This window comes from Ambystoma mexicanum, chromosome 11 (assembly GCF_040938575.1).
Source record: "Ambystoma mexicanum isolate Mex_15411 chromosome 11, UKY_AmexF1_1, whole genome shotgun sequence".
NCBI lineage: Eukaryota > Metazoa > Chordata > Amphibia > Caudata > Ambystomatidae > Ambystoma > Ambystoma mexicanum.
In genome coordinates this window covers 829,305,395-829,323,082 of record NC_090934.1, presented here as the reverse complement: position 1 = coordinate 829,323,082, position 17,688 = coordinate 829,305,395, and the positions used below count along the sequence as shown (strand labels likewise).

Here is a 17,688-nt window from a genome sequence, read left to right as displayed (position 1 = left end):
GGCAGCACTGAAAGGAGAACCTATTAGAGAGAATGGGAAATAGATCCAATTATTTCACAATCGTAGGTGATTAGGGGAGAGTGGGCGCGCGATGGGAAATGTTGTTTCCCTGAAGCCCTGTGATCTGTCCCGGTGAACTGGGATTCAATCATATAGGCCTGCAGGGAAACAACATAAAACCATTGTTTCAAGATCTGGCTGCAAGCAACCCCCAAAAACAGTGAAAAATGAATCTTGTGCTGACAGAGCTTAGGAAATGCGCCATTAAATAACAGACATTTCTGTTTGGTATCCTATTTGTTTAGGAAGGAGCCCAGAGCTGCATCAGGACCCTACAGGAAGGTGCAAACTTACTGTGCCTTGACCTAGATGGGGTGGAGAATGAGTCGATACATGAAAGTGATGATCCTGCATTATTAAAGCCTTGGAGTTGGGCATGGTCTAGAGTGGAAGCCAGCAAAAGAAGGAGAGCCCCTCCATGCCCCTCTAATTGATTTTTTCAATCTTCCATTTGCAGAGACTCAGGGAAGTGGATGGGTAAAGGATCATGCCTAGCAGGGTGTGACTGTGGGGATGGTTTTACAGATGGGTTGGGGCAACTGAGTGCCTCTTATAGGGAAAGGGTAGGAGATGCAGAGCCAGGTTGGAGGTGGGTGATTGGCATCATGTGAATCTACAGTTAGGGCTATGGAATGCCCTTCTCGCCAGCGGGATTCTTATGGTCTATCTGAGTCTTAGTTCTCTTGGAAGCCCATTTTGGTAAGATGACCAGATCCCTACAGTTTGGTATTTCTTTTCTTTTATTGTTGCATATTATTGGTCTTTATGTGGGGGAGAGGGTATGTCGCAGACACACTGTGAAGAGAGGACAGCCTACTTTTAAGATGTCTGCACTAAATGATGTTTCTTATGTTTCTGATCCATGGATACAGGAGGGTTCCTTCTCTGGTAGGGCATGAAGGGCCCATGGGAGGCATTCTACCAAGCGCAGTATAATTCAAGGTTCTTACCCAAGACATTAGTGATCCTTGTTGTTTAAACTTCTCAAATGTATGGGGTTTGGTGATCACTTCAGACAAATGGTACAGGCAAATTAGGTTTCCCCTTCAATTAGATTGCAAAATATATGAGGGCTTGTCAGATAAGGTTGATCTTCAAAGAGGCACTTAGCAAAGGTGTCCGTTGTCTCCTTTTTTGTTTGCACTCTGTCTTGAACCCTTTTTGTTATGGCTTAAACAAGTAAAAGGCATTTAGGGAACACCCTTTGGAGTTAAGGAACATAAGGTTGCCGCCTTTGCGGACGATATGCTGTTGACGCTAACTGATTGCAGTAAGGAGGGAACTTGCTGGGTTTTTGAAACTAGCAGGTCTTAAGGTAAACCTAGAAAAATCAGAAATTCTTAACTTGACGATGCAGGCTGATGCGGCTCGACCGGTCCAACATAACTCTTATAGTGGTCATCTGGAGGAATGAGCTATTCAGGGGTGAAATTAACAAGTACAATTAGGGCCTCTATGACGATAACTTTCTGATTTTAATACGTACGATAAAGGAAGATCTCTCTAAATGGTCCCTACTTTTGATCTCCTGTTTGGGTAGAGTAGCAACCATCAGGATGGTCATACTGCCTAGGGTTTTATTTGATTTTAGAGCCTCCCAGTTCCAATACCTGCTCAATTCTGTGATAACCTGCAGGGGGAATTGTTGCATTTCATATGCAAATGAAAGACACTGATGGTCGCTCGTGAAGTATTTATGGCCCCTAGAGGGGGACTGGCTTGTGCAGATGTTAAAGCTTATTATGAACTAGTCCAGATTAGGTTTATTAAGGAGTGGTTTGGGAGGAGTGAAGGGAAAATCATGACCGGGATGGGCCGAGCTGTGATTGCCCAGCCATTGCACAATGTACTTTGGCTTCCGAAAGCCGCCTGCCCGAAGAACATGTATGAAAGACAAATTAATAAACTTGTTGGGGTGGGTTGGGACTCCCTGGCAAGGAGGTATGGTATGACGTCATTCCAATCACCTTTTACCCCAGTATTTGGAAATCCCCAATTTAACCTGTTAATAGATCCTGCAGTTATTTCTCGGTGGAAAGCAGCACGATGTATTAGAATGTGACATTTTTGAAGGCGGAGGGAGAAATTAGATCTTTCAACAATTGTCAGCAGGTATTTCATGTATCTGCAAAAGAACAACTTCTTTATTACCAGCTTCATCAATGGGCTCCTAGCCCTGTCATTAAACAGGATGCACTTCAAACACTTGAGCCCTTTGAGGCCTCCCTTATATCCCATGCTGGATCTAAGCGACTGATACCAGCTCTCTATAAAGTCTTCCTACAAGGGAAACCAAAAGAGGTCTGGTCCTACATGACAAAATGGCACCAGGCTGTGGTCAAACAGTATCTAGGGGCCAATAGGAGGAACTCTGGAGGAACATTCCTAAACTTGCACATGGAATCCAAATAAGGACTCATGATGCGATGGCATTAAACCACAGCAAAGCTGCGCTCTATATATCCTCACACATGGATTGGGTGATGGAGGGGATGTGGAGAGACAGGGGATTGGTTGCACATTTGGTGGAGTTGCCCCATGCTAAGGTATCATTGGGAGGGTAGTCAAGATGCTATCAAACTCATTTATCGAGGATCGCAAATCAAGCTCCCAAAGACGTGTTTACTAGGTATTTGCGAGCCGGAGTCAAACCCGTCAGATAAACCACGGAAAAAATCACTGGCAATTATAACTATTACAGCTCTGTTGCTGATGGCCCAGAAGTGGAAAGGTGCGTTGGTGGCTAGGGTTCATGAGTGGCTAGAGAAATGGTGGGAGTTTGCTGCATTGGAATTGATGTCTTACAATATCCAACAGGATTCTGTCGGTTTTCACTGCACATGGGGACTGATTTTGTCATATTTGAAAGATGATTATAGAGCTCCATTATGCTGTCAAAGGTTGAAACTATTGGATATGGTTTAAAAGCTGCATTGGATTAACATTTTCAGTTTACGGGATGCTGTGACTAGGTGGGGGAGGATGGGTTAGATGAGGAGGTTGGTTTTGTTCTTGGTTTTTTCTTTTGAATTTTTTAATGTTATTATGTATTACTATGTTTAATATGGAAAATCAATAGAGATGCAAACAAAAAAAAGATACCAGCCAAATGCTGGCTACCCACATCCTGTACAGTGCTTCGCTATGGGAGAATGGGAATCTGAGTCTCTGAGACACCCTCCTGTGCCATGCATGTTCTTAATGGTGCCACCCTGTGTTAAGAAATGCCTCCCAGCAACTTTTATGGTTCGTGCTTTTAGTTTATTTTTTAGGACTACTACTCCCAGGATGCATCTGAGCAACTAAGAAAACCTGTACCTGAACTAAATGAGTATGGAGTCTGAAACACCACAACTCAAAGGGATTTTGTACCAGTATAATGTAGATACCACCCGAAAAGCTTTAGAAAAGCAAACGATTCACACAGCAAACTGGGAATGGCCTCTAAGACCAACAACATTCTAAGGAGAGCTCAGATCCGCCGTTCCAGACTGTTTTCAAAATCAGGGGGGTAGAGGAGGAGGGGCTTTGAGATTTGTTTAAAGGTTTTTGAGCTCTGTAGCTCAGCCTGTGGGGAAAAGATAGGCACAGATGTGCCATTAGATTCAGGTGAGAACAGCCCCCAATGAGGGACCAGGTTAGAAGCAGGAGAGCCACACTATACAAGGGGAAAGAGTGAAAAGCAGAGTGTGGATAGCAGGGATGAGGTCAGGGCCTGTGGAGGTGCACCCGAGGGAACATCAGAATGGGTTCATGCATGAATGGGCAGATGGGGGCAGAGTTGGAGCAGAATGCAGGTGAGGAATTTTTGAGGGAGAGTAGTACTAGTAGAATGAATCCGTGAGTTAGAGAGTGCTTGTGAGAGAGGGGGAGCAGTGAGGAAAGAGTGGGAGACAGAAGTAGCAAAGTAAGGGTAGTAGATATACTGAAAGAGAGCGGGTGCTGGGAGAGATTAAGGATGGTAGAGAGGAGTGTAGGTGATGGATGATAGGAGAAGGGTATTGTAGAGTGGGGCATGATAATGGTGAAAGTAAGGAGAGTGAATAGGACACTTTATCCCTGGAAGAGTAAATAGGAGTCCATAGGCAAGAGTAGGGTACAATGTGACGAATCGTGCAATCACATCACTTCGTCCCTGTGAGGCTAGGAGGTGAGGCTGCAACCCGATATTCCCTTTAGGCGAGGTAAAAAGTGTGATGACCTCACAGGGAGGGACCTCCCTCACGGGCATGGTGACACCCGTTCCATGGCGGAACTCCCTAACCCTCTTACCTTTGAGTCCCCCAAAACCCTTAATGTCTGGAAGAAAAGGCACTGATAGTACAACTGTATGTTATTGTGACACTGCTCCCATTCTTCCTATAAAACCCAATTCATTGTCTTATCAAAATACTGTGAATAATTGATTACAGGATTTATGCAAACTAATCGTTCATGTGACTTCCAAAATACTGAGAAGAGGTGGCCCTGAGGAGGCCTGAAGGGTGCATCATTGAAACAGGCAAGTGGAAGAACCAGCTACTGACCATACAAATTGACAATGGACTGCCTGAAAGTGAACCAGGGAAGCCAGAGGGGAGCCAGCATGAAGACACACCTGCCCAGGAAGTTCAAACCTGTCAACTAAGACGTGAGATGGAGAAGCAAGCCCTCGGTCAAGAGGACATGGCTGGACAGTTGGAGGAACCCTCAGGACCTAGAAGGCTGCCTGACCAAAGCAGAATAGAGGATCTGGCTAGTGCTGGGGTGACCTCAGCGAGGTGGACCGATTGGTCCCTTAACGCTGATACCGGTAACCCAGAGACCCTGCAGAACCGAAGAAGGCCAAGAAAAGTGAGGAAAATGTGACAGAGAATGGGCCAAGAAGAAAAGAGGCCCAAAGTCCCAGGAAGAATGGACATTGTGGCCCCAAGAAGAAAGAGGTAACGGGATCCACAGTAGACCTGGTAGGGGCTTGATGGAGAATACCAAATGCATCAGGAGGGATCTCACTCGTCTCAGTAACTGTTGCAAAACTGATCAAATCATCAGGAGGGCTCTCCTTCATCTCAGTAATTATTGCAAAACTGATCAAACCATTGAGAGTGATCACCCTCATCCCAGCAGTTGATGTAAAACAGACTAAAGCGTCAGGAGTGATTGCCCTCATCTCCGTAATTCTTGCCATGCTAATGAAAACATCGGGAGTGAACTCCCTCATCTCAGTAATTGTGGTAAAACCACTCAAGGAGAAGAAAGCTTTGGGATGGGTCTCCCTCATCTCAGTAATAGTTTTAAAAGTAATCAAGATAGACTAAAACCTGGGAGTGATCTCCCTCATCACAATACTTGTGGGAAATGGAAGCAAAGTGGAATAAGCATCAGGAGTGATCTCCCTCACCTCAGTAATTGTTGAAAATCTGGAAAACACCTTAAGAGTGATCTCACTTGTCTCAATAATTGGTGCAAAGCCTACCAAAGCCTTAGGAGTGATCTCCCTCATCTCAGTGATTCTGGCAAAAACACCCAAGGCCTTGGGGATAGTCTCTCTCAACTACTTGGGGTTACAGTAAACAAAGTGAAGAAGAAAGAGTTAAATCAACTCTGGAGAAAGCCTTGAGAGAAGTACAAAGCTTAATAAGAACTTTAAAGAAATATTGACATCAAGAGTCAAGTGAACCATGAGAAGAGAGACATTCTGCTGGCCTCCCAAAACACTTTGTTTTGTTGGTTCTACTACTGGGGCAAAGGTTGCCAAAGATAGCGTCAAAGACAATTAACTACTGGAAAAGGAGGAGGGATATAGTGGTAGGTCTAGAATTAGGTAGTTTTGGACAGAGGTCAAGACGTTTTCATTTGGACAACCACCTTAACGATGAGCACTAGAGTTTTCCTTAGTTAGGTATGGGATACCCTTTAGAATAGGGAGAGTTAGGCCTCTTTTTCCATATTGTTTAATAAAGAAGCATTCATATCATGCCGCACCTTTGTCCGACTCCTTCCTCTGCACAGCACAATGAGTAACAGGGAGAAGAGGGGTGCAGTGGGAGGTGAGGAGAGGGTTGTCGAGTGCCAAGTCCCAAGGACACCATTTTCAACTCCTTAGTTTTCTGTTTCATAAATAAATGTATTCTGAGAGTTGCAGTCTTGGATTACTTGAACAAACATTTGTTTGAATTACACAACTTTGTATTGCACAAAATCATAGACTACTTCACAGCACACTCTGGCACACTAAGTCATAACTATTACCTACACATATCTTGGCACAGAGCAGCCTTATTATACTTGAGAGTGGCATTTATATATATATATGATCCTTTCTAACGGCATGGCCAAGTGCTTCTGAAATTAAACATGAATCAAGCACAATATGAGCCCCACCTTATGAAAAAGGCAAGCAAAGAAGAAATCACGTGGGCACCACTTTAGCACTTCTTTGTAATGGACGCTTTATTTATGTTTTTTTGTTCTCTCCCATTTCGAGTCCCACCAGATTACATTTATAAATTAAAATGTAGATCACCAGTGGGGAAGTTCAATCCCAGCTACCATAACTGCTCCCTTTTAGAGCATCCCTGTAATGGGAACCCTTATTGTATACCATTCGCATTTGTTTTGACTCAGCCAATCCTTTGAAAAATAGCAACTGTACAATTGTTCAACTTTAAATCAAACCATATGTTTTCATTGTATTCTACTTCAGGTCATGACAGTATACACTTAAAAACAATAAAAATACAAAATAAAAGGTAGGGCATTGAGAGAGACATTCAAACCTAGTTCAAGGGGCTGATTTAAAGACTGGAGCCTATCTTGGGATGTCATTTGGATAACTAAACTGTAGGTGTAGATAATTGAGCATGTTGGATTTAGCTGACCTTTTACACTGGCAGTGACGTGTGTGACTCCTGCACTCTGTGGGGAGGGTGGAGAGGTTTAATTGCTTTTCATTTAGGTAGCTCACCGAAGGGGGGTAGAAATAAATGTATGGGAGGGGGCTTTCTGGGAAACAGTGTATCTATTAAAGCTGAACAATGCATCAATATTACAAATGAACGTAACGTAAAATCCAGGTAATCAAAAATAGAGCATAACTGAGAATGAAACATACAATTGGACAATGCAAGTCAAAATGGAAATGCTGGGTAAGCCTTTGCGGTGCTGCATATCTTTCAAGATACCAAAGATGATAACATTTTGCTTTTCTCCTTTCTCTAGCATTCTGCATGGAAAATCGTCAAAGTAAGTTCTGATCAAAAGATGGTTTCTTTAAAAAAATGCTTTGCTCTATTTTTATCTTCTATTCCATCTACAATGTATGTGTATTCAAAGGGAAACGTTGTGCTTCATGAAACCACCTGTTTTTATTTTCTCACGTTCTTAATAATCTAATAGATCATGGAACGCAATGCATATTGCTGAACATTTATGAACAGGTGACATAATGTATATAGCAAAGTCCCGCTTAAAGTGATACAGAAAATTACCAAAACATACACCTTCTTCACACACTGCTGTTGTCATGGCATAGAAACAAGGCAACTTTTCCTAATGCATCCTTAGTTTTATCACCGAAGAACACCCGTACCACCTGCAATTTTCATTCAGAAGCGCTGAATGTCAAAATGCTGTATATTTTCTTCAAAATTCAGTAAATCTACCGACAGCATACAACCACCTACGGACAGTAATGGCAGTGCAGCCGATGCTTCTTCTGGCAGGCCATGGTTTTGGCTAATAGGTGGCTGTGTGCAACACACTTTGGAATTGATCCTTCACTCACCACATGTGTGGCATTGTCCTTTGTGTTAGCTGTGTGTTTCTCAGGTTTTGTTGAATTCATTTTCTGTCCCTCTGATAGAATACATATCTTCTGTCACAGATGGCCTCAAGAACACACAGACTCTTGGAGACGGTTCATGGGTTTTTATTTGAACCTTTGAGAAGGGTTTCACTAAAGGCTGTGCCCCTCTCTCTCGTCTCCTGTTGGTTTTGCCCTCCCTAGCCAAGGCTTCACTAATCCCCAGAAAGGTCACTAGAGATCAATAAACCCTACTGACTGTTGTCTGATTGGCTAGTCATGATAGCCTAAAGGAGAGTACCTTATCAAGCTGACAAACTCTGAGGTCTGCAAATTGGGTCCTATCCAGCAACCAGGAAAGAATAAATGTGGTATCCACGGGTGGTATATGTGCCTTCCAGCTGCCATGGTTTCACTTGACCTTTCTTCTTGTATGACCTTGTATTCCTCGTCCTGATCTTCTCCGTCTCTTTCCTTTTCAGTCCTCTACTATCCTCCTTTCTCTTCCTCCCATCATGTGTCCTTCTCTTCCCCTATCCCCCTTGTGTCCCTTGTGTGTTCATCTCTCTAGTTCTCTTTTCTATGCCTCACTTCTACCCTTTGCTCTATTATCCACTACTCCCTCCTTCCACTACTCTCCTCACCCACTATTCTCCACTCCCACTACTCTCCTCGACTTCCTCTTTCCACTACTAGTACTACTCTCCATGTCTCCCTCCTCTCTCTGCTTTACACTTCATCCAAAGCCTCCCCACTCTTCCTGTCACCTTTCCCAACTACTCTCATTCACACCTCGACGCCCTCTTCAAGTGTCACTTCCTAACCTTACATGCACTCTCAAGTTCCCTCAACAACAAATACCTTACTTTGCACATGCTTTTTATAATTCTAACTCCCGCTCCACCATGCCACCCTTCCTCCACCTGGTCTCTTGGTCCATCGTGTCCTCTTTTGACCTCACCCTGAATAACCCACACCGCCTTTTCCTTCTTCGCAATTACTGACTTCCCTTTCCCCAGGATTCAGGTTATAGGCAATCAAACACAGAAAGCAGGCCTTAAGCTCCACTCCCTTTTCACAGACAGGTCAGCTGGCTTTGTGTAATGGTGACCCACTACAATTAAAGTCAATTTCACTGTTGGTGTCTCCGTTAGCTGGAACGTCTGAAGTGCCAGTCTGACTCTGGTCTGCTGCCCTCCCGCTCGCCGCCACCTCTCCCACTGGTGAGCCATGTAGTCAGGTCTCCAATACATGATAATCTGATGTTGGTCGTCCTATGGGGAAAAATGAGAGAACACTGGCCAATATGTTGCAAAGCAGGTATTGGGAAATTAGGGGTGGCGATTTTTAAATGTAGCCAGACATATATAGAAGGGCTAGGGACTGGGTCCCCCAAATCCCTCACCCTGCCTCTGGGGTAGGACTGGCTCTGGCAAGTACTCTACTAGGCCTCATGCCCCAGGTTGAGGGGTGCCGATAGCCTCTTGGCAAGGTCAGGTCCATGGCCATGTCACACTAATGGTGCAAATCATTATTTGCCTTGTTCAAGCTTGAAGGGCATTGTTGATGTTATCAGTAAATGATGACTGCAGCTGGTGGCTAAGGGTTATTCTTTGCTGTCTCACTCTCTTGGCCATTGAAATTCCAGTGTGGAAAGCTAAAGAGCTGAAGAGGTGTGACAAACTGTGCAATGTACTGGGTCATGAAAACAGATTGGAGAAGTAATACAGATGTCTCAACCAAAAAGCAGACATTGCTCAGTGCAGTGGATTTGAAAACAAGTGATAATTACTGGCAACGCCAACCATTTGGAAAATATGAGCTTGATTTATTTATTTTGTATATGAAGTTTTATTTTGAAGGCATTACAAATGGGATACAGTATCCAATACTGTATGTTAGAAGGATATTGCAAGTCACCAAGGAATTCCGTGACAAAATAGAGGAGCATGGTGTGACGAACCTTCGGATGTCGTTCCTTCTCCCATACAGATAGCCCTTCATCATGAGGCAAGGGAGGTAAGGCCGCTACCCAATAGTCTCCCGTGGGTGGTACTCAGTGGGAGGATCTCATTGGGAGGGATTCCCCCTTTGGAGCGGACAACTATTTGAAGAGAATGCAGTATCCCTGTAACTCACCTAATCCTAACCCACCTTCCTACCCTCATCACAACTACTCTTTCCCAGGCATCCCTATGTATCTCAGTAATATAGACAAGCAAATCTCCTTATCAAGTTCTGAGACGAGGGAGGGTCGAATAGACTGGTTTAGGGAGACTGATGCTATGACTAGGACAAAGAAGAATCCATTCCACCAAAGAAGGAGTTGGGTAGCTCTTCAGAAGGTTCTAGAATATAGTGTTGAGACGAACAGGAGGAGCAGAGGCATGAAGTGTGCTCCTCTTCCCACTAGTGAGTGGTCTAGTGTTTCACCAAATTCTATTGGCTCAAACAAATGCAAAATACTAGAGGCAAAACCATATAAGGAGAGAGAGCCTCCAAGGAGGGGTGAGGGCCCAGCAAGCCGTCTGGTTTGGGAGGCAGAGAGAACCCAGGACTGTTTGCAACCAGCAGACTGTCAAGAGGGGCCGAGAGCCACATTTCCCAACTACAGAGCCCTCACAGGGGGAGCAAAACCAAAGAGGAGGGCGAGCAGAGACCCATGTGGAGCTGCAGGAGCAGTCTGTGGTTGAAACCACATTTCCCGAATGAAAAGACGTCACAGAGGAAGTAGAATCCAGAAGGAAGGTTGCTGTGGTGGACCTTGGCGTGGAGGCAGTGGAGCGAGCGAGAAACCAGAGGCAAGGAAGAGCCAAGAGCAAGCGGAGCCACACCACGTGACTGTGTGGTCCAGGCAAGCCACTTACAACACAGAGAGAGAAATACTGCAGAGTCACGCCTGCATACCGAAAACATCTCCAAGTTGTCAGGCGAGCCAGGGAAGACATCAGAGACCCAGTGAGCAGCTACATTGGTGTCCAAGACAGTGGTTTGGGGACCGAATAGGGTGCAGCAGACACACAGCACTTTGAGAAGGGATACAGAAATAAACCCTTTGATAAACAGAAGAGAGAATAAGAAAACCCACAAGAGCAAATTGGGTTCAATTGAGTAATATTATGAGTCTGAGATAAGGGTCAGGGACCCATACTTTGAAATGACTGATGAACTTTGTGTGGAAGACAGTACTTGGCAGGGGAATAAACCAGGTCTGTATGTAACATCAAGAGACCATAAATAGAACTTTAAGAACACTACTAAGGAGCACAGAGATTGGTTGGCGAGTGAACCAAGTATGTGTTTGAAACTAGGAGACCTGAGGAAGGAGGAAACCAGGTCTGCCAATCAGGGTCCTGGACCCACCACAACTTGGAGGGGGATCCAAGCCACTCTTCTTCACTGCAGTACATATTTGTTATGTTATGTTATGTTACTTTGCATTCATATAGCACCTTATGTACCATTGGTATAGTCTCAAGGCCCTAGTAGGTTGAACGCCCTCGGGAACCGAAGTTCAAGTCAGTAGAGAGAGTAGAGAGAGTCAAAGGTGTGTGTGAGCACCACATATGTGTGCAGCTGGTGTGGCATTTGTGTAATAGCTGCGTCTTAGTGTTAGGTGTGGTGGTTGAGAGATCAGGAGTATGTGTTAGTTCTGGGAGGTTTTATCCAGACCGATTCTGGTTGGGTTAGGCCTGAGGAGAACGCCTGGCTGGAGGGTGTGAAACCAGCAGTGTTTAGTTAGAGTGATGGGGAGTATGAGGCGGATATTAGTATGAGAACAGCTATACCTAATTGTGTCATAGTATCTCTGTGTTCTAGTTGAATGGTGGTGTAAAGAAGAGAGTAAGCGTGGTGATGTGATATGATGGTTTACATGCTCTTTCAAATGTTGCATGCACTCCAAATCATTCCATGTATGTTGCGTAATTCTATGCGCTCCAATCTGTTCCATGCACTCCACTCCGTTCCATGTACTCCAGTCTGCTTTATGCACTTCAATCCGTACGATACACTCCAGTCCGTTCCACGCACTCCAATCTGTTCCACGCATTCCAACCAGTTCCACGCACTCCACCCCGTTCCACGCACTCCAACCCGTTCTATGCACTCCAATCCGTTTCATGCTCTCGAATTCGTTCTGTGCACTCTAATCTGTTCCATGTACTCCAATCCGTTCCGTGTAGTCTAAGTTGATTTAGGCACTCCATCCACATAATTCACCCGTACCTTCTAATATTTCACCTGTACCTTCCAACATGCTTTATCCATTCCATCGACATACTTCACCCGTTCCATGCACATACTTCAACCGTTCCATGCACATATGTCACCCGTTCCATCCACATGCGTCCTCCGTTCCATTCACATGCGACCTCCGTTCCATCCACATACGTCCTCCATTCCATCCACACTTGTTCTATCCACATATCTAATTCCTTCTATCCACATATATCACCTTTCCACCCACATACTTCCCACATTCCATCATTCATGCCCTGCACACTCGTCCGCTCCAAGCGTTTGTTCTTTCTATGCACTCACCCACTCTACTCACTTTCCTTATCTACTCACTCATCCGCTCTACACAATTGGAGGAATCCAGGTCTGCCAACCAGGGCAAGGGACTCACCACAGCTTGGAGCGGCATCCAGGACACTTTTCTTCATCATCACAGTACTTGGTCAGAGGAAGCCAAGGCCAGCAACCCACCACAGTTTAGAGACATATCCAAACTCATCTTATTTGACATAGTGCCTGGTGAAAAAGGAAACAGGCTTGCTAAGCCAACGGTCTGGGAAACCCGAAGAAACAGAGAAGAAGTTAAACAGTGTTGCAAGCATGAAGAAGGCTGGGGCAGGGAGACATCCCCCAGCAGTTGATGGACTGCACCAGAAACCAAAGGAAGACTGGGGAAGAGAGACAGTCCCCCATTTTAAGAAACTAATTAGCCTTGAACTGTCTTTCTGTTCAGGGGAAGAGAGTCCTTCATCAGGGCAAGGAAGACCTCCTTTTCATTTAGTTTTAACTCAGAGTGAAGGACAGAGTTGGGATTCTGACATTCAACATTGAGACTTTTTGCTTTCGACATCCTGATAGTGACATTCGTTATTTTGGTTGAGTCAGGGAAACCCCTCTTAAAGTTAGGATAACATATGCTTTTCTTTTCATTTTCATAATATAATGAACGTTTATGCCAACCACTATGATCAGAGTCCAACTACTGCACCCTTACATAGGCCAAAGCCAAGTTATTATGAAAGGTTGCAGGCCTCAGAGGTGACTTGCAGTATCCTTTTTACAAATATAAGGGGGTATTGTATTCCTTATGATACATGGACACAGACGGCTGTCCCTGTTAATACCTGGCATCCTGCTTAAAGAATTGTAAAAGATCTTCCATGTGATCTTACATACACTCAATGTAGACTATGTTTCAATTCAAATTAAACCGGCATTAAGGATCAAGGAAAAACCCTGGCCCAACCTGATGCTCACAGTCAGTAAGTATTTAAACTATCAGAATATTTGAGGTACTATAATCCATGGCTTGATTTAACAACATAATACTTTACAAGATGCAATGGGTAAACCTCAGTGAGTGTGTATTCTTTTTATTTTTAATGCAGTATGCAGTGCAGAAGCCAATGCATTTCGGAGTGGTCTCCATCTTCAGGGTTGAAATGCACACTGTACACGGAGATGTGTCAATGATGTGAGTGTTTGTTTGAAATGAAGAAGTTACCTTAGAGCCAAATAAACTTTTAAAAGTCCTTATTTCCTTATATGCATACTTTTATGTTAGATACTGAGGGCCTCATCATGAGTTGGCCGGTATCCTGGCACTAATTCCGCTGGGCGTTACCCCCGTGGCATGCAGCAGAATTAGCACTGAATCACAACGTGTCCTGAACGCACACACCTCTCTGAAGGTTATTGTAATTCCACTTGGCCGGAATAAACGCTGAAACAGTGCACTCCGGCTGTAAATCTGCTGAAACTCTGCAGAATCATTGTCACGGTCGCGTAGTCAGCATTAGCGCCGATGGAAATAGCGTCATCACGGGAATGGGAAGCATGGTGGCAGCCATCTTTAAAAACAGAATACACCCTGAATCCCCCACTTCCTGCAGCCATCCAGACCCAACAGTCACTGGAAACATGTTGCAAGAGAGGACCAGAGGAAAACACTGGCTTTGGAAGCCTAGATTCATTGAGCGGGAACTAAAAGTCCTCACTGATGAGGTGGTTGGCCGTTGCGAGGAATTGTATAGAGGGAGGCAGAGGAAAGTATCTGGGCAGTGGAAGACTGCAATTTGGCTATCAATAAACCAGAAGGTAGCAGCCATTGGCATGGTCTCCCAGGATACAGAGGACTGCCGTAAACGGTGAAAAGACCTTCGGTCAGAGTGCAGGGCCTCCTCTCCCAACATAGGCAGGAGGCCATGGCCACAGTAGGTGGCACCATGATGCCCCTTGCCATCATCCCGTGGGAGGAGAAGGTGAGCACGATCCTCTACATGGAAGGGATCGAGGGAGGTGGTGGAGTGGAGGCGGGTGCCAGCAGCCAATAGCCAGGAGCTGAGTCCCCCCCCCCAATGCACAGTGCAAATGACCAACCCCAGAAAGTGTCCCTTAGCACTAGTTTGCCCAATGGACAGGGACAGATACCAGCAGTGCTAGCATCAGGCCTGGGCAGTCAGGATGACTGGCTTGGGTGCCACATTAGCCCCTGGTTATGCAAGCCTGAGGGGGAGCCTCCAAGTGCACCCCTGAGCTGGTGTGGAGTGTGAAGGTGCGGCATGTGCCCTATCAAAGTGTAATCCACGCCACTCCCCTGCTGGCGCTGGCCATGCCAGTAGGAGTGCGGGAACACACGCTGCCTGAGAGCATGTGATTTGTCCCCCTACAGGCTCTCAGCCAGCTCACGATAAGGCAGAGAATGTGGCAGAGGATGCTGAGGCGGAAGGCCCATAGACAACCCGGGCCTGCTCTGGCACCATGGCATCCACATCTACTACAACCAATGAAGAGCCATCTGACAGGCTGGGCAGGCACAAGGTACAACATGTCACACAAGGGCCAGGCAAAGCCAGACCTGCTGGTGCCAGCGCAGGCCCCACATGCCACAGGAATCATAACATCATCTGCACCCCAACAGCTGGCCAAAGGATCTGGGATGGGTGACACAGCTGTTGGCAGGTGTGCTGAAGCAAGCTTGGAATAACCCACCCAACAGGCATAAGGCGCCCGCGCATTACCTGGCCAAGACAGCATGCAACATGGCCAGCAGGCCAAGTCATCAGAGGGAGACATGGACACCCCCTCCTATGGGTCGCCATGTTTCTGCACAAGCTCTCCACATAGCTCACGTCCCATTCCCCAGCCCACACCTGACCACACCATCATGCTGAGGCTGGACACCATGGAAAAGCGCCAGGTTCAAATGGAGGCAATCACAAACACACACTCCTTCCACCTCCAGGCCACCCAGGACTGCATCCGGAATGCCACACATCAGTTTGTGCGCTGCAGTGCATGGAGCGCAACCGGGCACAGGTGGCAGCTATGACAGCCGAACTGACAGTCTACGTTTAGTGTGAAAGGGAACTAATGGAGGACATCTATGCCTTTGCGGAGCCCATGCAGCAAAACATGGAACTAACCATGCAACATATCCAGGGACCAGGGTCAGTTCCATCAAGCTCGGCAACACCAACAGAGGGTTGCTTGCCGAGCACCACGAGTCGCCGCTTAGAGTGCATTCTGGGCCCTAAATCGGTGGGGTGAGCCTTGAAGGGGAAGAGGCCACACAAGCTACTCTGTTCAAGTAGTTAGGCACAGTGGGTGTTTTGGGGTGCTTTTAAGGGGTGGAGGAGGGGGGACAGTGTGTTGGGATGGTCATGAGGGGTGGGGGAGGGAGGATAGTGTGCTGGGGTGGTGTTGAAGGGTGGGGAAGGGGGGATAGTGTGTCCACTACTACATGAATCCCTTTGTTCATCCAAATCAATGCCAGGACATTCATAATTGCGTCCATGTGTTTAATCATAAATGTGTGAGCTCATCCAGTGGTGCATGGTATTTGAAAAAAGTATTCATCCAAATAAATTGTCCATCAGTTCCTGATGAACCACTCACCCAGCTCTGATATCATCTCGGCAAAAACATACAGAGGCCTCTGCCACAAGCAGTGTGTCCTCATCCTCAGGGGGTGGCATGTCCACACCAGGGGGTAGAGGGGCATACCTCTGGAGGAAGCTATTGTGCATCATGGCACACACCACCACGATTTTCCCAACGTTTTCCGGACTATACATAAGTGCCCCTCCACTATGGTCCAGGCAGCGGAAATGGGCCTTCAGGAGGCCAAATGTCTGCTCAATACAGACCCTGGTCCTGCTGTGTGCATGATTGTAGGCCAACCCTTGTGGTTTCTGTTGATCCCGCACAGGTGTCCTGAGCCAAGACAACTGCGGGTATCCAGAGTCTCCAGCAAGCAGAAAGCTCAGAGGCATCAGTCACAATGTTTTGTGCAGGGGTTGCCATTCAATGCATCATGGCGATGGGCATCATGTGCATGCATATGGGGCTTCATTGCAAGTCCTGTATTGATTTCACTGCATGTGCAAGTAGTTTGTAGCAGTTCGTGCATTGTAGTGTTACCACATGCACCCTGTTCCCTTGCAGCAGATGTACTTTCCAGGGTCAATAATCGTCATGACCAGATGACATGGTGACTGTTTTGTGTCTGTCTGTTGTTGTCATGCATGTGTCCTGAAGGATGCATTCTTGGGGCTCCATAGGTTTCTGGTGTCAGCGGCTCTTCATTGATGGTGAAGTGTACCTGGGTACTTGGCCCTGGTATTGGCAGGGTAATTGGTGTGGGTTGTCATGTGGCATGTAGTGTAACATTGATTATGGATCTATCGTGTTTCATTGTGGTACCTGTATTCATTTGTGTGTGTTGGTAGTCCTTACTGCTAATGTGCGTATGCTTTTTCATACTGCTTCATCCAGTATATAATTGTTCTGTGGGGTATTCTGTGTCATTAGTGTGCGAAGAGGGCACGTCCGACATGTACATTGCCTTGTCCGGGCTTGCATTCTGCTGTTGTGCCCATGCAACCCACTACCCCCCTATGGTTGGCTGTATTGCAGCACCTTGATATATTGTGTGATGTCACTTTAACTCACCTACTATCCATGTCCATTGTCTTCTGTGCCTTCCCATGTATCCAGGCAGTATACTGTTGCGTGGGACCATGGCATTGTGGGTGGGCCCAGGGTAGTAGATACAGCAATGTGTGAAGTACAGGTCAGATCGCAGGTCACCTGCACTTTCAGTGAGTGGTAGTGCTGCTTCCTGTTGCAGTACACTGCTTCATGTGCCTGGGGGGCAACTAACGCCACATGGGTGCAGTACAGGGCTGCAATCACATTTGGCATGTGTGTAACGGCATGGAATCATGCTTTCATGGCGTTCATCTGTGCTGGGGTGGTGGGCAGTGGGCTGTACCATGAAACATGGCGCAGCAGGGCTTCCAGCACCTGGACTAGCATAGAACAAAATGTTGACTGTGACATGCCGTACTGCCTAGCCACGGAGTGCTGGAAAGTGGTGGTTGCTAGGAATTGCAGGACGGACACTAGCTTTAGCAGTAGGGGCACAGCTATCCTGATATTGATGCTGCTCTCTGTCACACTGGATTGTGGTGAGCAGCTTGCTTATGGTCTCCCTGTTGAGGCAGTACAGGGTCACCAGCTGAATGTCCGTGAATGTCCAGGGTGAGGGCTTGACCCTTGGTATGGGCTCTCGCCTTAATTGGCCTCTCCTACTCCTCATCTCT

General features: G+C 46.2%; 1 protein-coding gene across 1 annotated transcript in view; it reads left to right on the top strand.

Moving 5' to 3' along the window:
- Positions 1-17,688, top strand: part of ABCC8 (ATP binding cassette subfamily C member 8) — a 1,583,626-nt gene that overhangs the window by 57,139 nt on the left and 1,508,799 nt on the right. Inside the window, exon 2 of the mRNA XM_069623778.1 lies at positions 7,261-7,284. Within this exon, the coding sequence (XP_069479879.1) occupies positions 7,261-7,284 (24 nt within the window). The remainder of the gene's footprint in view (positions 1-7,260; positions 7,285-17,688) is intronic.